Genomic DNA, 14,883 nt, shown 5'->3' on the forward strand with positions numbered 1-14,883 from the left:
ATTCTCCCAGGTCATCTGGGCGTTTTAAGTTGCAGCAGGTTAGCAAAAAATTAAGTGAGATGACTGACCTTGTACTATAGTTCTGAAAACATGAGACAATGTCATATATTTACAGATCTATTCCTGATAATACTCATCAATTTTACTCACAATATCACCTCTTTAAAAATATAATTTTTCACTTGATTTGAGAATAATAGCTTGCTAATATAAAATGAAACTAGCTTGGACATTCATTGTTTGAATATCATTCACATGTTCGCTTTCAGTAAGTAAGCAATTTGTTGTATGCTTTTAAAAATTAATGTGGGTAGGGGCACCTAGGTGGCTCAGTTGTTAAGCATCTGCCTTCAGCTCAGATCATGATCCAGGGGCCCTGGGATCAATCCCTGCATCAGGCTTCCTGCTAGCATGAAACCTGTTTCTCCCTCTCCAATTCTACCTGCTTGTGCTCCCTCTCTTACTGTGTCTCTCTCTGTCAAATAAATAAATAACATCTTTAAAAACATTAATGTGGGTAAATGCTTGGATTTTCCAAGAAAAGGAATTGTGATATTTTTATCTTTACATTTTTAAAAAATTTATGCTTAAATTTGGACAAATAGTTTAAAAGGCAACCAAGACCCCAAGTGAAGAAAGAATTTCCTGGTGAATTATGCAGATATTTTGGACAATAGTTTTTTTCCTCGGCCTTAGTAATTTTACATAGAAACCTTTGAGTGTTGTTGCACTTTATAAACCTTTAATTAAAGATTTCAAATCCATTCATAACTATCCTAATAGATTGTGTTTTTTTCACTTTAAACTTATAGTGATATAATCTCTGATTTAAAAAAAATAGATTGAATTCAGGTCAGATTACTTTTTGGCCATATGTTCTTTTATCTCATGTTTAATTTGTTGTGACATCCTGCTTTTTATAAAGAATATCTAATGTTTAAGAGTTAGGTGAGCCAAAGAAACTAATAGAAAATACCCTATTCCTGCACTGAATTAGCCACCTTGAAATATTGCAGAAAATTTAGATACACATGAGTGGTTTTGACTATGTGCCTGTACTTTACATTTCTTGATTGTAAAATTTGGGGTAATGCTTGTACAGCACTTAGCACAATGCCAGACATGTACCAAATATTCACTTCTTCTTCTCTATGGGAACCTATAATCATAACTATAAGAACAACTCCAACATTTACTTTGAGGCCAAGGCTAACAATGAAAAATGAAACTCAATATTAATATCCCATCTGTGCAGTAGTAGGGGGAAGGAAGTGATAAAAAGCCATTTTCAATAGAGCTAGAGAATATTATAAACTACTTACATTTATCTCTGTCATTTTCTCTGAAACAGCAATTATTCTCTCTAGTTTTGAATCTCCTAATGATGTGCAACTGCTTAATATATTTTGTTGACTCTTTTATTATTACATTTCTTATACAAAATATGTAATGCTACTAAAAGTTTGAAGAAAACACACAAGGATATTAAGGCATGATAAAAAGGATTGACTGTACTCTCTAGTATTATGAGTAAAATATGGAAGGGATACAAATTTTTCATATACCTAAATGTTTCTAGCTATGAAAAAGCAATTAACCAGATTAATTCATCTACAGTGAGTTACCATGGGCCTTCTATGTGTGCTCCTATTTAAAATAGACAAAGGAGAATTATTGGGGGAAGAACAGTTTTACTGGGTCACAATTTATAGAATGGCCAGGATAGATCAAATGCACCCAGTGATTTGGTGCAGTTCTCTAGCTGCCTGAAAATGAGATGGGCCTCTAGATCATCAGAAACCAAAGATACAATTTTCCACCTAAAAAGGGGTTGGAGCCTGCTCAGGTAGACTGGATTAGATATGTCTGTCACCTATTTTGTGGCTGTGGATCTTCACAAAATCAATCAACTTTCTTGTGATTTATTTCTCCATTTTTGAGGTAAGCCAAGCAGAAACTATTTTTAGAAAAGGAACATAGCAACATAGCCTTATAATCATTTCCTACTGTCTATTCCCTGACTTCCCCACCACCCAATAAAGTGAGATAAAATAAATTTGTGATTAGTCACAGGCATAGCTTAATAGATATGGATAAAACTATTTCATCTTCCAGTTTCCTATAGACAGCTTTCTGTCTACTACTTAGACAGAAATTTTATTTTACTGCTTATTTGACAAAGACAGTGTATGAAATCAATTGCCTGTTGATGTTCTTACCTTTCTGGACAATTCAGAAAATTAAAAAACAGTATCCTAGGGAGATTATCCATGGCTTTATTTCTTATAGACTAGGGATAACTTGTGGTCTGAGGTTATAAATACCTAATGAAATTAATGTGATTATCTGATTACCAAAAAAAAATCCCCAAACATTTTATGTGGAAGCATAGAATTGAAATCTAGTGGAGACCTTATTTGGTTCTACACATACTGTGAATGAATCTTGGTCTCCTCCAAAACTCACATATTGAAATTCTAACCTCTAATGTGATAGTATTTGGAAGTGGGACCTTTAAGAAGTAGTTAGGTTATAAGGTGGAGCTCTCATTAATGAGTTAAGTAACTTTACAAGAAACATTAGAGAGATGAGTTCTCTATCAGCCATGTGAGGATACAAGGAGAAGATGGTCACTTGCAGATCAGGAAGAGTACCCTCACCAGGTACCCAAACTGCCAGCTTCTTGATCTTGGACTTAGCATCCAGAATTGTAAAAAATAAATACCTGTTGTTTAAGCCACTCAGTTAAATGGTATTCTGTTCGAGAAGCCCAAAATGACAAGACACCCACCTTTTACAGTGAGAAAAATGAGACCCAGAAATGAAAGGCCACTCAATGAATTAAGTGTTGGAGTGGAAATTGAAACTCAGTTTCCTAATCTGCAGTCTGGCATTCTTTTCACTACAGTCTTTGTGATTTATTTATTCAGCAAACATTATGGGGCCTCCTGTTTTCAGAAGGCATTACTTTCGAGACTAAAGTGAGGAGAGGAGAGAAGATATAAAATGACTAGGGAGTTCCCTGTCCTGGGAAGCTTACAGTTTAATATGCAACTTAGAGTCGACACACTTTTCATTGTTTGGCCTGTTAGAATGTGCAGAATGCTTAGGGAATGTGGCCAGGGTATGGAACTTCAGAGGAAGTGAAGGCCAAAAGATCACAAGGAAAGCCAAGGGAAGGATAATTTTAAGCTGAAGGATGGATACGATTTCAACTGGGAATATCAAACAGAAGGCATTCTTATCTATGAAGTTTCTCCATTTGCAAACAACAATGGGAAAATGAACAAAGCTGGTTAGAAAAAAGAGCAGCTTTATGTGTCCAGGAGGCAAATATGATGGGTAGATTCTTCAGGGTGCCACTTTCAGGATGAATGCGCTTGCATTCACATTCTTGGGTCACTCCACTGATAAAGGCGAACTCTTGGAAGAGAAACTTTGATTGGCTACACAAGAGCAAGGCAGATTGACCAAGAGTCTAATCATATTTATAGAGAATGAGAGAAATATAGGCACTCAAAAAAAAAAAAAAAAAAAGAAAGAAAGAAATCAAAGTGCTGTTACCAAAAGAAAGTAGTTCAACGTAAAGCACAAAGATGATTACAAAATATAAAGCAGAAAGAAAGACAAAAATCAAATGCTCACTCCTGCTGGAGTATGAATGGAAAAAAGAAAACATAAAAAACAAAACACTGAGGTAAAGAGAAGAAAAGACAACTCAGGTCAACAGAATGTTGGCTGAAGCATAGGATGAATAGATGACATTGGATGAGCCAGACTTTGACTTGAGGGCCATCTTCATCTTCCTCTTCTATGTACCCTGCACCATCCCAACCAGTAAATTGCTCTTCTCAACTTATAAGGAGCAAGCGGATTGCTGAAGCACTTGATTCAAGGAAGAGAAAGTTGGAGCTAATAGCCATCCCCACTAATGAGGGATGGGACTACACTTGTTAGGTAGTTGCAATCAGATTCCAGACACAAACATTGGAAAGCCTGGTGAATTTCTCCCTCAACCTTAGAAAAGCAACTGGCTTTAGCTACAAGGCTTAGGATTGACAATTTGTCTTCGGAAGTATACCAAGGAGTTTCTCTCCACCTGAGCCAAGTAGCCTCTTCTACCATAGCTTCCTCAAACTGGGCGTTCAAGTAGTAAAAGAGATAAAGTGGTTGTATTGGGGGCATTTCTGAAAACTGTAGAAACCATAGAGATGCAGACCATTTCCCAATAGTAACATTTGGAGTTTTTTCCCACAAAATCCATGGGAGTTGCTTCTCTGATGATTCTCCCAATCCTCCTCCCATCTTTGCTCTGAACCCCATGTTGGGTAATTTGTGAGAGCTTTGCTTTCTTCATTTGTAATATGAAGAGTTTGAATCAAGTTCTGTCTTAAGAGTTCTTAAGTTATCCTTCGATGCCAGGTTCAAAAACTTGTTTGGGGTCATGTTGAGAAAGGACTTGACTACTTCGGACTCAGAATTTTGGTCTTCAGGCTATAGATTATGAAAGTCAAGTACATGATCTTTAGAAGCAGAATCATTGGCTTCAAATCCTTCCCAGATCTCTCATGGACAGAGATGTTATTTGAGAAAGTATTATATCTTTTAATTATTTTATTTTATAAAATAAGTGGCTAAAAACTCACAGTTAAGTGAAATAGCTCATAATTTTTAAGGTATAATAGTAAGAGCCCACTGGGGTTTTTAAGGGCAGAGTACAGTGGCTAAGGCATTGGCAGTGGCAGGTGCTCTGCTTGATGGAATGATTGGGTTGGCATCTGATAAGCCAACAAATCTAGGTATCACTAACAAGTAACAAAACAGAAATGTCACAGACAAAAAATAACAACACAACCAAAAATTATAACTATGGAAAATAATGTGGTGGATTATTCGGTTATTTTAATAGTAGATAATATTTACTGAACACTTCACCTTGTGGAATTGTTTAAAATGTTAACTTAAATACCTGAAATCAGGTGGTCTTGAGACCCAGGAGCTGTTTTTCAGCTCAGTCTTGGCCCCACTGCCTGTTGCTTAATTCTTCTCTAATTTACATTGCTAATTAAGGAAAAATGTGCCTTTAAGTGTGTTTGTGTGTGAGTCTGTGTATACCTACTCTATAAATATATATGTATATAAAACAGTTATATATATATATATATATATATATATATACATATATATAATAGTTATATATAAAACATATCGACTGGGATCATGTAGAGTTGCAGGTAACAGAAAACCATAATAGTTTCAGAAAATAAATATATACTTTTTCTCATATAACAAGAAATCTTGTTATGTAGTTTCTGATATTATTTTAGGTGCTCATCGAAACTGTCAGGGACGTAGGTTGTTTCTAACCTCTACTTCAATCTCCTAAGCGTGTTGGATTTTTCCCTTGTGCAAGTCACTTTATGGTCAGAATGTGACTACTCCATGTCAGATATCCAGTCTAGTTCAGTGAATAAGAAATGCCCTTCTTCTGTGTGAGGTCTTAATGGAAGACTGAAAGGGCAGGTAAGAAGGTGAGGAGCTAGATCTTAGAACTATTTCAGATCACTGTGATCCATATACTAGAGCAGAGCATGTTTGGGCCTGAAACTAAGTCAGGCTTCTTAATTTAAAAAAAGGATAGTGGAAAGAATGCTGGTAGGCAAGTAGCAGAATTCACCATAACAAGGATAAATAAAATTGCCTTACTTGAAAGATGCTATGATACATTATGAAGAAAAGTAAAGTATTTGTGAAATATGAGTTGAGAAGTCCTTCCAAAATAATTGTAATAATTTATGTCTTTCATTTTAATTAATGGAAGACATTTTAAAATAATTCTCAGAAACTTCAGCAGATAATTCCATGGTGGGGGGGGGGTAGAGTAGTCACTGAATGAATAGACAGCCTTTTCTTATTGTTTCCTTAAATAGGCCAAATTTTGAGAGGGCTAATGTAGTATTTTTGCAGTTAAAAAATAATGGTTTCAACTGATAATCCATTTTCAAGGACAAGAATCACCCTGGATGACAAAATGTGAGCTTATCCATGTTACATTAGGTGAGTGATTCTAGCTTACTTTAGTGGACAGACTACATCTGTTCTTCTATAGTTAGCATTTTCTCGGGCTGCCAGAAAGCATCTCATCACTTGGCATGTCCCACATATTGGAGAGGAAAAGAGAAGAAAGCTGGAGTGCAGTTGCTGAAGGACCTGTATAGTTAGAGCCCCTTGCAGAAATGACAGCAGGGAACAGACAGGCATGATGGTTGCTCTATGGCTGTAATGAATTAGCAGCAAGGGTAGACATGATCTGTTGACTGGAAAAGACCAACGGAGAGAAACAGAATTTCAGGATTTCTAATTGTTAACTACTTCAGAGAGATGTCAGGAGGTCCAAGCTACATGGAAATGCAGGATGTTTGGAAGTATAAATAATAGGTAATTGTTGATATGTACGATATTAGTTTTAAGTGACTTTCCTATCTGACTACTCTCCTTTGACTAAGGAAATTGTTTTGAATTTGGAAAATTATATGTGCAAGCATTCTGGATATAGTATTTATGTGCATTCAATAAGCATTATGTTTTACTTTGATGTCATTTATTTTCTGCTATCATATCATATTGCGTAGAAGAAAAATAGATTCTGATTATTTGCTCAAATATATGAGAAACGGTGTTTGGAGAGTAAGAATTGTGATAGTCAATTCAGTTAAAAGTACTATTTCTTGGGCACCTGGGTGGCTCAGTTGGTTGGGCAACTGCCTTCAGCTCAGGTCATGATCCCGGACTTCCAGGATTGAGTCCCGCATCAGGCTCCCAGCTCGTTGGGGAGTCTGCTTCTCCCTCTGACCTTCTCTTCTCTCATCTCTCTCTCACTCATTCTCCCTCAAATAAATAAATAAAATCTTTAAAAAAAAAAAAAAGGTACTATTTCTTATGGCTTCTTACTGAGACTCTGCCAACAGGTTAGGAGACAACTGAAACAATGGAGTCAGAAATTTCAAAAATGTGTCAATATGTAGTTTGAAAATATATTTACTGTTTGTGTAAGAGGTTGTTTGTGTTGCATATATGCACACCCACAGAATGCTATTTTTACATGGTCATGGTGGTGCAAATACATGGATGAATTATAATTTGGGGATTCAAAAGGGCTTGAAGATACTGTGATTTATATGATTATTACAGATTTCGTAGTCTAGTCTATAATTTTTTGTGTTGGCTCAGTTGCTTAATATGATTGAAAAGATAAAAGGTAACTGTTTCAGGGATTTTTATTTATATTTTTGTAGGTATTTCGATTTCTTTTAAGTATAAGAATAAAAATAAGAATAAGAAATCTTCATAATTTAATATCAATGGGGCATCTTTGTGGCTCAGTAGGTTAAGGAGCCAATTCTTTTTTTTTTTTTAAGATTTTATTTATTTATTTGACAGACAGAGATCACAATCACAAGTAGGCAGAGAGGCAGGCAGAGAGAGAGGGAGGGGGAAGCAGGTTCCCTGCCGAGCAGAGAGCCCGATGTGGGGCTTGATCCCAGGACCCTGAGATCATGACCTGAGCCAAAGGCAGAGGCCTTAACCCACTGAGCCACCCAGGCACCCCAGGATCCAATTCTTAATATCAGCTCACGTTTTGATCTCAGGGTCATGAATTCAAGCATTGCATTGGTCTATATGCTTCATGTGGATCCTACTTAAATAAAAAAAATAAAATAATAACTTAGAATAATTATTTAGGTATGAAATTAGTCATTTGTAGATGTACAATGTAAGTTTTCTCACCTATAGCCCAGTTTATTTTTCATTAAAGTATAATGGCAAATAGGCTTAAAATTATTTCTGTAATAATGACATTAATAATAATAAAAAACTACTATAATAAAAAAATAATAAATAATAAAAATTTTAAATTTAAAAAAATTTAAATAATAAAAAACAACTATAATAATAAAACATAATAAAACATAATAAAAAATAATTTTTTAGATAAAAAAATCTAAATTTTTCCAAACTTTGTCCCAAGTTAAAAATATCTGCACATAGCAAATTATTTTGATTTTTTATATAAAGGGAGAAAGTATTAATATTTATATAAGGTTTTTTTCTTTTAGCTTTTTCATATGATGCCACTTATTTAAAAATACATAGTGACTTTGAATAACTTAAAAATCTTCTCAAACCTTGAAGACATACTAAGTGAAATAAGCCAGTCACTAAAGGGCGAGTATTATATGATTCCACTTATATGATATACCTACAGTAGTCAAATTCATAGAGACAGAAAGTAGAATGATGCCTGCCAGAGCCTGGGGGGGAAAGGAACAATGGATCTGGGGGAGGGTGTTCTTTTTCAGCCATGCAATGAGACATTTCATTGTTATTTCAGGAGTAACACCTATCTTTTGCCATAATATAGACTACATTCTAAATGAAAAATAGTTTAAAGAATGCATTGTAGAACACTGACAATTATTATCTCGGTAAATGTTTTTATTATCAAGGACATAAAGGTTTTTTTTTTAAGATTTTATTTATGTATTTATTTATTTATTTGTCAGAGAGAGAGAGAGAGAAAGAATGCAACAAGCAAGCAGAGTGGCAGGCAGAGACGGAGAGGGAAGCAGGATCCCTGTTGAGCAAAGAGCCCGATGCTGGACTTGATACCAGGATGCTGGGATCATGATCTGAGCTGAAGGCAGCAGCTTAACCGACTGAGCCATCCAGGCATCCCAAGGACCAACTGAACCACCCAGTCCCACGACCTGAGCCAAAGGCAGCAGCTTAACCGACTGAGCCACCCAGGCGTCCCAAGAAACCCAGTGGGTTCATGAGGGGCACCTAGGTGGTGGAGTTGGTTGAGCACTCAACTCTTGGTTTTGGCTCAGTTGATAATTGCAGGTGGAGGGATTGAGCCCCAACCTCGGGCTCTGTGCTCAGCATGGAGGCTACGTAAGACTTTCTCTCCCTCTGTCCTTCCCCCTCCACCACCATGTTCTCTTTCTTTCTCTCACTCTCTTTCAAATAAATAAATCTTTAAATGGGTTCATGACTATATTTCTGACAGAATCAAATTCCATACTTAAAATATTTTCCAACATCCTTCATTAAGAAACTTTATCATTCTAGGAGGAATTGTTGATAAGGATCTTCGTCACTACCTCAACTTACGATTTCAGAAGGGTTCTGTGGACCACGAACTGCAGCAAATCATCCGTGACAACCTCTACCTCCGCACGGTGCCATGTGAGTACAACAGGCAATGTTGTCTTCCTATGTTAAAAAATAGATAACCAGTTATATATCCATTATTTTTCTTTAAGAAAGTTAAATTGTATTGATTTTTTTATGATGGATTTGGGGACAAAATTGATTTGAGATATGGACTTTTTTTGAGGTATGGAATTTTTAAATGAAAAAACTTATAGCTATTATTGTGTGGTTTATGGTGATGTTGTAGCCAGAAGAGACTTGTGATTTTCAAGCTACAAAACTTTATCTTACTTCTTACCTAAGTATTGAGAAATATTAATTCTAGACCAGGATGCTGATGATTTAGAATGAATCATGATTGCGGTAGAACACCATGCTGGGAGACGGGAGAATGCAAATTAAGGCCATTAGCTGAAACAGATATTTTGTAAATGGAATCTACACACTAACCCCCAACCTCATCTCTGGTTTGCAGCAGTGAAACCTCACAAGTGAAAAGAAATGCATGGAAAAGTAAAGCTAAATGTTCTATAATTCTTAGAAAGTGATAACATTGAGTATTGAGTACAAATTTCTTATATGCAACCTATAGAAGTCCACGAAACAACAATCCTCGATTATGAGCAGTTGATCCTTCAAAAGAGAGGACTTGTTCAAATGAAAAAATTCATACATCAACTTTTTAGTACTTGTTTCATGTTATTTAATAATCTTCTGTTAACTTTAGGACAGTTCAAGGACTTTCCAAATCAGATCCTAGATCCTAAGGAGAGATCAAAATCCATTTCCTTCATGTTCCATGACCCCCAGAGACTTTACAATCTCCAGAAACTCTGTGGGTGTTGAGTGTATCCCTTTTGTTTTAGTTCTTCTTTGAATTTTATTAAACTCAAAGTTATTGGCTCGAGAAAGTTGATATTAAATAAAGAAATATTTGGCTAGCATAAATAAATAAAAAAAGTGTGTATATATTTGCAGGGAGAGGATATTGAACTACAAGAACTATGTAAAAGCTATGGATCATGGATGATTATACTATGTTATGTATATATATATATACATATGTATATATGTATATATGTGCATATATATACAACATATATATGTATGTGTGTATATATATATATACACACATACATATATATGTTAAAAACACAGAGAGAAGTAAAATGGAAAGTCAGCTCCCTGCCCTTTTCACCTATGCACATCTCAGGAGGGGTAGACTTTTGTAATTGTTAACACGTAATGTTCATCAAAATAAAAACGTCAGGGCCCCACTATCATGTATTCTTAAATGAGAATGCTTACTGATTGACATCTTGTCAGTCCAAATGCTACCTCTGTCTGTTTGTGTTAGTGAAGTGAATAGACTGTTGGGCTCTTGCTTTAAAGTTAGAAGTTGAGAAAAGTGCATTCTTAAACTTGTAAGTTTGACATTAGAGTGATGGCCAGAAGAAGATGGATTAAAGTAAGTGACTGAACTATTTATAAGGTAACGGGTGGACGCATTTCAAAGCTGTGATGTTGTCAGTGCAGCCATGTGCATTTATCTTTTGTGACATGAAAGAAAGGAGATCTGAAATACTGAATAAAGAATCCAGGCACTTTATTATGTTTAAAAGCTGAGGGAAATAGATAAGAGCCTGACATTCAGGAATAACTTGTAGTCCTTGCTAAGGCGATGACATAAATAAGAAGTCTTACTTAAATATGAAGATAATAGGAGTAAATTTTGCGTTAGTTAATTAACTTCTTAAATAAGTCATCTCTCTTTAGAATACCAAAGAAATACTATGAAGGAAAAATAAATATAAGGGTAAAATAACTAGGCTTATATGAGTAAACATAAAGAGTTTTGTGATATGATTTCAATACAAGGTCATAAATTCAATTAGAAGTCCTTGAATAGCTCCTATAAAGTAGATGATTAAAAATTCAATGAATCTAAATATTAAAATCAAACAATTATTCTTTGGATTTGTAGCCACCACTCCTAATAGCCAATTCCAGTAATACTACTCATTAAGAGTACTCTTAACTTTGCATAAAAGTGAAGAAACATCTAAGATAAAAATCAGTCTGATTTATACGATCTTATAATCACTTTTGTACTGATAAATTGTACTTGGATAATCTACAATATTCACTCAGTATATCTTTTAATAAAATGTTCAGACATGTTCAGAGTATGCAACAAAAATGTGTCAGTCCTGTGAAAAATCATGGCTTTATTTAGAAACTCATATGTGTGTCCAGCCTATCTACTGACCTTGAGTATGGAGTAACATTTGTTACCTATTTTCTTTGGTCAGAAAATTCTCATTGGTTTTCATGAACCCAGCACCATGAAAGGAAAAGGTATTATTCAAGTGTGCATTATTGCTCTTATAAATGCATACATTAAAATGTATGCCTCTTGTGTAATCTATTAATGGCACTCGGAATAGGTGCTGGATAACTCCATGAAAAAAAAATGTAGTCAACTTGTAACTACATAAGGATGGCTTAGCTGTTTTTGCAAGGCAAGGCTCAACTAAGTAATTCTGAGAACTACCACGTTACTCCACCACCAGTAACTATGTCTGAGAGGAAAGGAACAGTCTTGGAGCCAGATTTCCTTGGTGTCTAGTGAATAAGAGAGGGTTCTGGGCTGAGAGCTCCAGGGACACCCTCGCCTCACACACCCCTGTACACTCAGCCAAATTCAGTTGTGGCCATACCCCTTTCCAAAAGGAATCTGGGTTTGGCTGCTGATGGATTTCCAAACTGAGTGGGAGAGGGAGGTGGTCATCGCAGATCTCTACTGGGCCTTAACTATAGATAATATGAAATTCCATCAGTCTGTTCCCTGCCCCATAAACAGTTGACTGCATTTAGTCTTTTCATTTTGTTTCCCCAGAATCTTATCTCGGGGCCTAATTCTTCAAAGATACATTTTTTTGAAGCCGTGTCTGTAGTCATGGAAGGCAGGACTTGGTCACAGAAATAGGATGGTTGGGCATGTGGCGACATGAGCATCCACACACCTGCATATGAACACGGAGGCTTCTGTTAGATCAGTTCTTCGTTCTTTCGAATTAAATTAGGGAGAAAAGATCCTTAGGAACTAACTCTTGATATTTTTGCTAAAACATAAGCCAATCATATGATTTATATCCATTGAAGTCCTCAATTTGGACCTAAATATGTGTCTTTTAATTTAGTTGTATGATTTATTGGGACTGGGAGGGGATGGTAAAAGTCTTAAAGTGTCCTAAAGTGAAAGTTGATTTTTTTAAAAATACATACTGTAAATGAATTTTCTACTCTTAGATTTCAGGCTATATAGGATTTTTATGTAATAGAACTTCAGGAGATATGGGTAAATAATGATGAGACATTACTGTTATAATAATCTAGAATGTGATAAAGACTAACTAGGAAAAGTATACAGATAAAGAACTCAGAAGAGTTCAGAACCTCCATCAAATAGGATTTTCAATTACCTTAATAGTACACAAAAGACAATTTCAGAAACACTAAATTAGCAGCATCTATTGAGAGATTAGACAAAATTATTTCACTGTAACATGTTAAGTATACAAAGTTAAGGCAGCATATGTTGTTCTTTGGGTAATATAGATTCAAAAATATATAAAATAATTTAATGGAATTAATACATAAAAATATTGGATTGACTTTCAAGTGCTTAAAAAGTAAAAACAGAGTGTTTTGGTTTGAATATTCTACTGAGCCTAAAGGTTGCATTTAGTTAACTCGTGAATCTAACCAACCACAGTTAAATTGGCTGTGCTTCTTAACTTCGAGAAAAAAATAACCACTTTCATTTACTGAGGAAATTCTGGTCTTTTCTATCCTTAATATTTATTAAAGACACAAATTAATTTTCAAGGCAGGTATGAACGCGATATAAATTTTAGATACTTTTTCCCATTATACTAGATGCCATGAAGAACTTCAATGACCAATTTTAAAAGTTTCAAAATGAAATGGAAGGTAGTTAAAATTAAACTTCTCTCCCAAGTTCATACTTTATCATTTGGTGAGATGGTTTTATTGGGAAATATTTTAAATTTATTGGAAGCCAAAAGAAATACCAGTGTATACCAAGTAAAAGACAAAAATCAATAAAACCAAAGGTCTAAAACTATTCCATAAAATGTGATAAAATGAAAAACATAGATTTAAGATATGAAAGAAATTGCATTTATAGAAGAGCTGATTGAGGTGTAACTCACAATGATGTTTCTACATATTTAAGCACTTAAAGTTAGTATAAACTACGTCATATTTAAAAGAAGCAATATCAAGAATAAAATTATTTTAAATTTTCTGTTATCTTAAATTATCTTTCATAGAGAAGCAGATAGAAGCAGGGTCTTTAAGAGTTACGGGAACTGCTTCTTTTTAAGAAGAGCAGTTACCAACATGCTGAAAGGTATAGATATGCAAGGGGTCAACATCCTATTCCCATAGTTGTATAGGACAATGATCAGAGAGGACTAATGGAGAGAAGCTATTGAACACATATTTATTTAAAAGTCTGAATTTTTTTTAAAGTTTTAAAGTAGAGCAAAATTTTCTAGTATACTGCCTAGAGGAAAAGAATTTTAATTCTTAAGACACATAAGTACTTTTAAAGCTTATAAAAAATATTTGTTAATATTCAACAAGGTAATATGTTTTTGTGGGCACGAGTGAATCTTTCCAGTTACTTGTAATTTTCATCATGAAAGTATAGTTCTAAGCATGTAATAAGAAAAGAGAGTGATATCAACCTATGGGTTAAACTACAAAAACTATATATATATATTTTTTTTCTTCCAATGACGTGAAATTCTGTGAGTTGAAGGTGATCAAGAACATAATTAACTATTCATGATTTCTTTAAGCAGTATAGGTTCATGTGCTGGGATGGTAGGTTGAATTATAGGTAGACATGCAGGCATAGAACTGGAGATACCAGATCCAACTGAATTTTAAACCAACATACAGCAACAGATGTATATTATATGTCTGTTTCAACCTTAGCCTTATTACTTCAAATAAGAATCATTGATTTAGAAGCTCCTTTTAAAGCTGATTTTAGAATATGAATCATGTTCTTCTGCAATTATTTCTGAATCAAGTTGCCAGATTTTTGTTCTTTGAAAATGAATTTTATTTTTTTTAAATAGCCTAATTGTATTTGTTGCTAAATGTTTAGAATAAGGTTATTAGAGAATAAGTATGATTATTAGCATTGTGGAACAAAGTAGAAGGAAATCTGTAAACAAATGAAACTAAATTTCTTGAGAGTTTTACACACCTCCCTGGAAAGCTAGATCAAAAGAAAAATTTCAAAAGCTTCTGAGCAGTAGCAAATACTTGAAAGGCTTCTTTCTCTTCATTTACTCATTCAGATGTATGCCTGAGTGGTAAGTGTTTAAAAATATGTTATTACTTTATATAGAAAACTGTATTAGGTTTACTCTCTGCCCCTTATCACTGAGAATAGTAAGGTCTAGTTTTCCATCATATACATGAAAGTACAATACATTTTCCTTTTTCTTTTTCCTAATGAACAAAATGAATGCATCTTTCCTGGTCAGATTAATGTTCATTGGGTTGGTTGACAGAGCACTCTACAGGAGAGAAATGGCTCAAAAAGTTGCATAAATGGAAATC

The 14,883-nt window shown here is 34.6% G+C and overlaps 1 protein-coding gene across 7 annotated transcripts in view; it reads left to right on the plus strand.

Annotated features, from left to right (window-relative positions):
• MAGI2 (membrane associated guanylate kinase, WW and PDZ domain containing 2) overlaps nucleotides 1-14,883 on the plus strand; it is a 1,338,391-nt gene that overhangs the window by 367,040 nt on the left and 956,468 nt on the right. For all 7 annotated transcript variants that reach the window (XM_032304940.1, XM_032304942.1, XM_032304941.1 and 4 more), the window contains exon 2: nucleotides 9,133-9,249. In XM_032304940.1, coding sequence (XP_032160831.1) covers nucleotides 9,133-9,249 — 117 coding nt within the window. The remainder of the gene's footprint in view (nucleotides 1-9,132; nucleotides 9,250-14,883) is intronic.

Source organism: Mustela erminea, chromosome 11 (genome assembly GCF_009829155.1).
Source record: "Mustela erminea isolate mMusErm1 chromosome 11, mMusErm1.Pri, whole genome shotgun sequence".
In the NCBI taxonomy this organism is placed as follows: domain Eukaryota; kingdom Metazoa; phylum Chordata; class Mammalia; order Carnivora; family Mustelidae; genus Mustela; species Mustela erminea.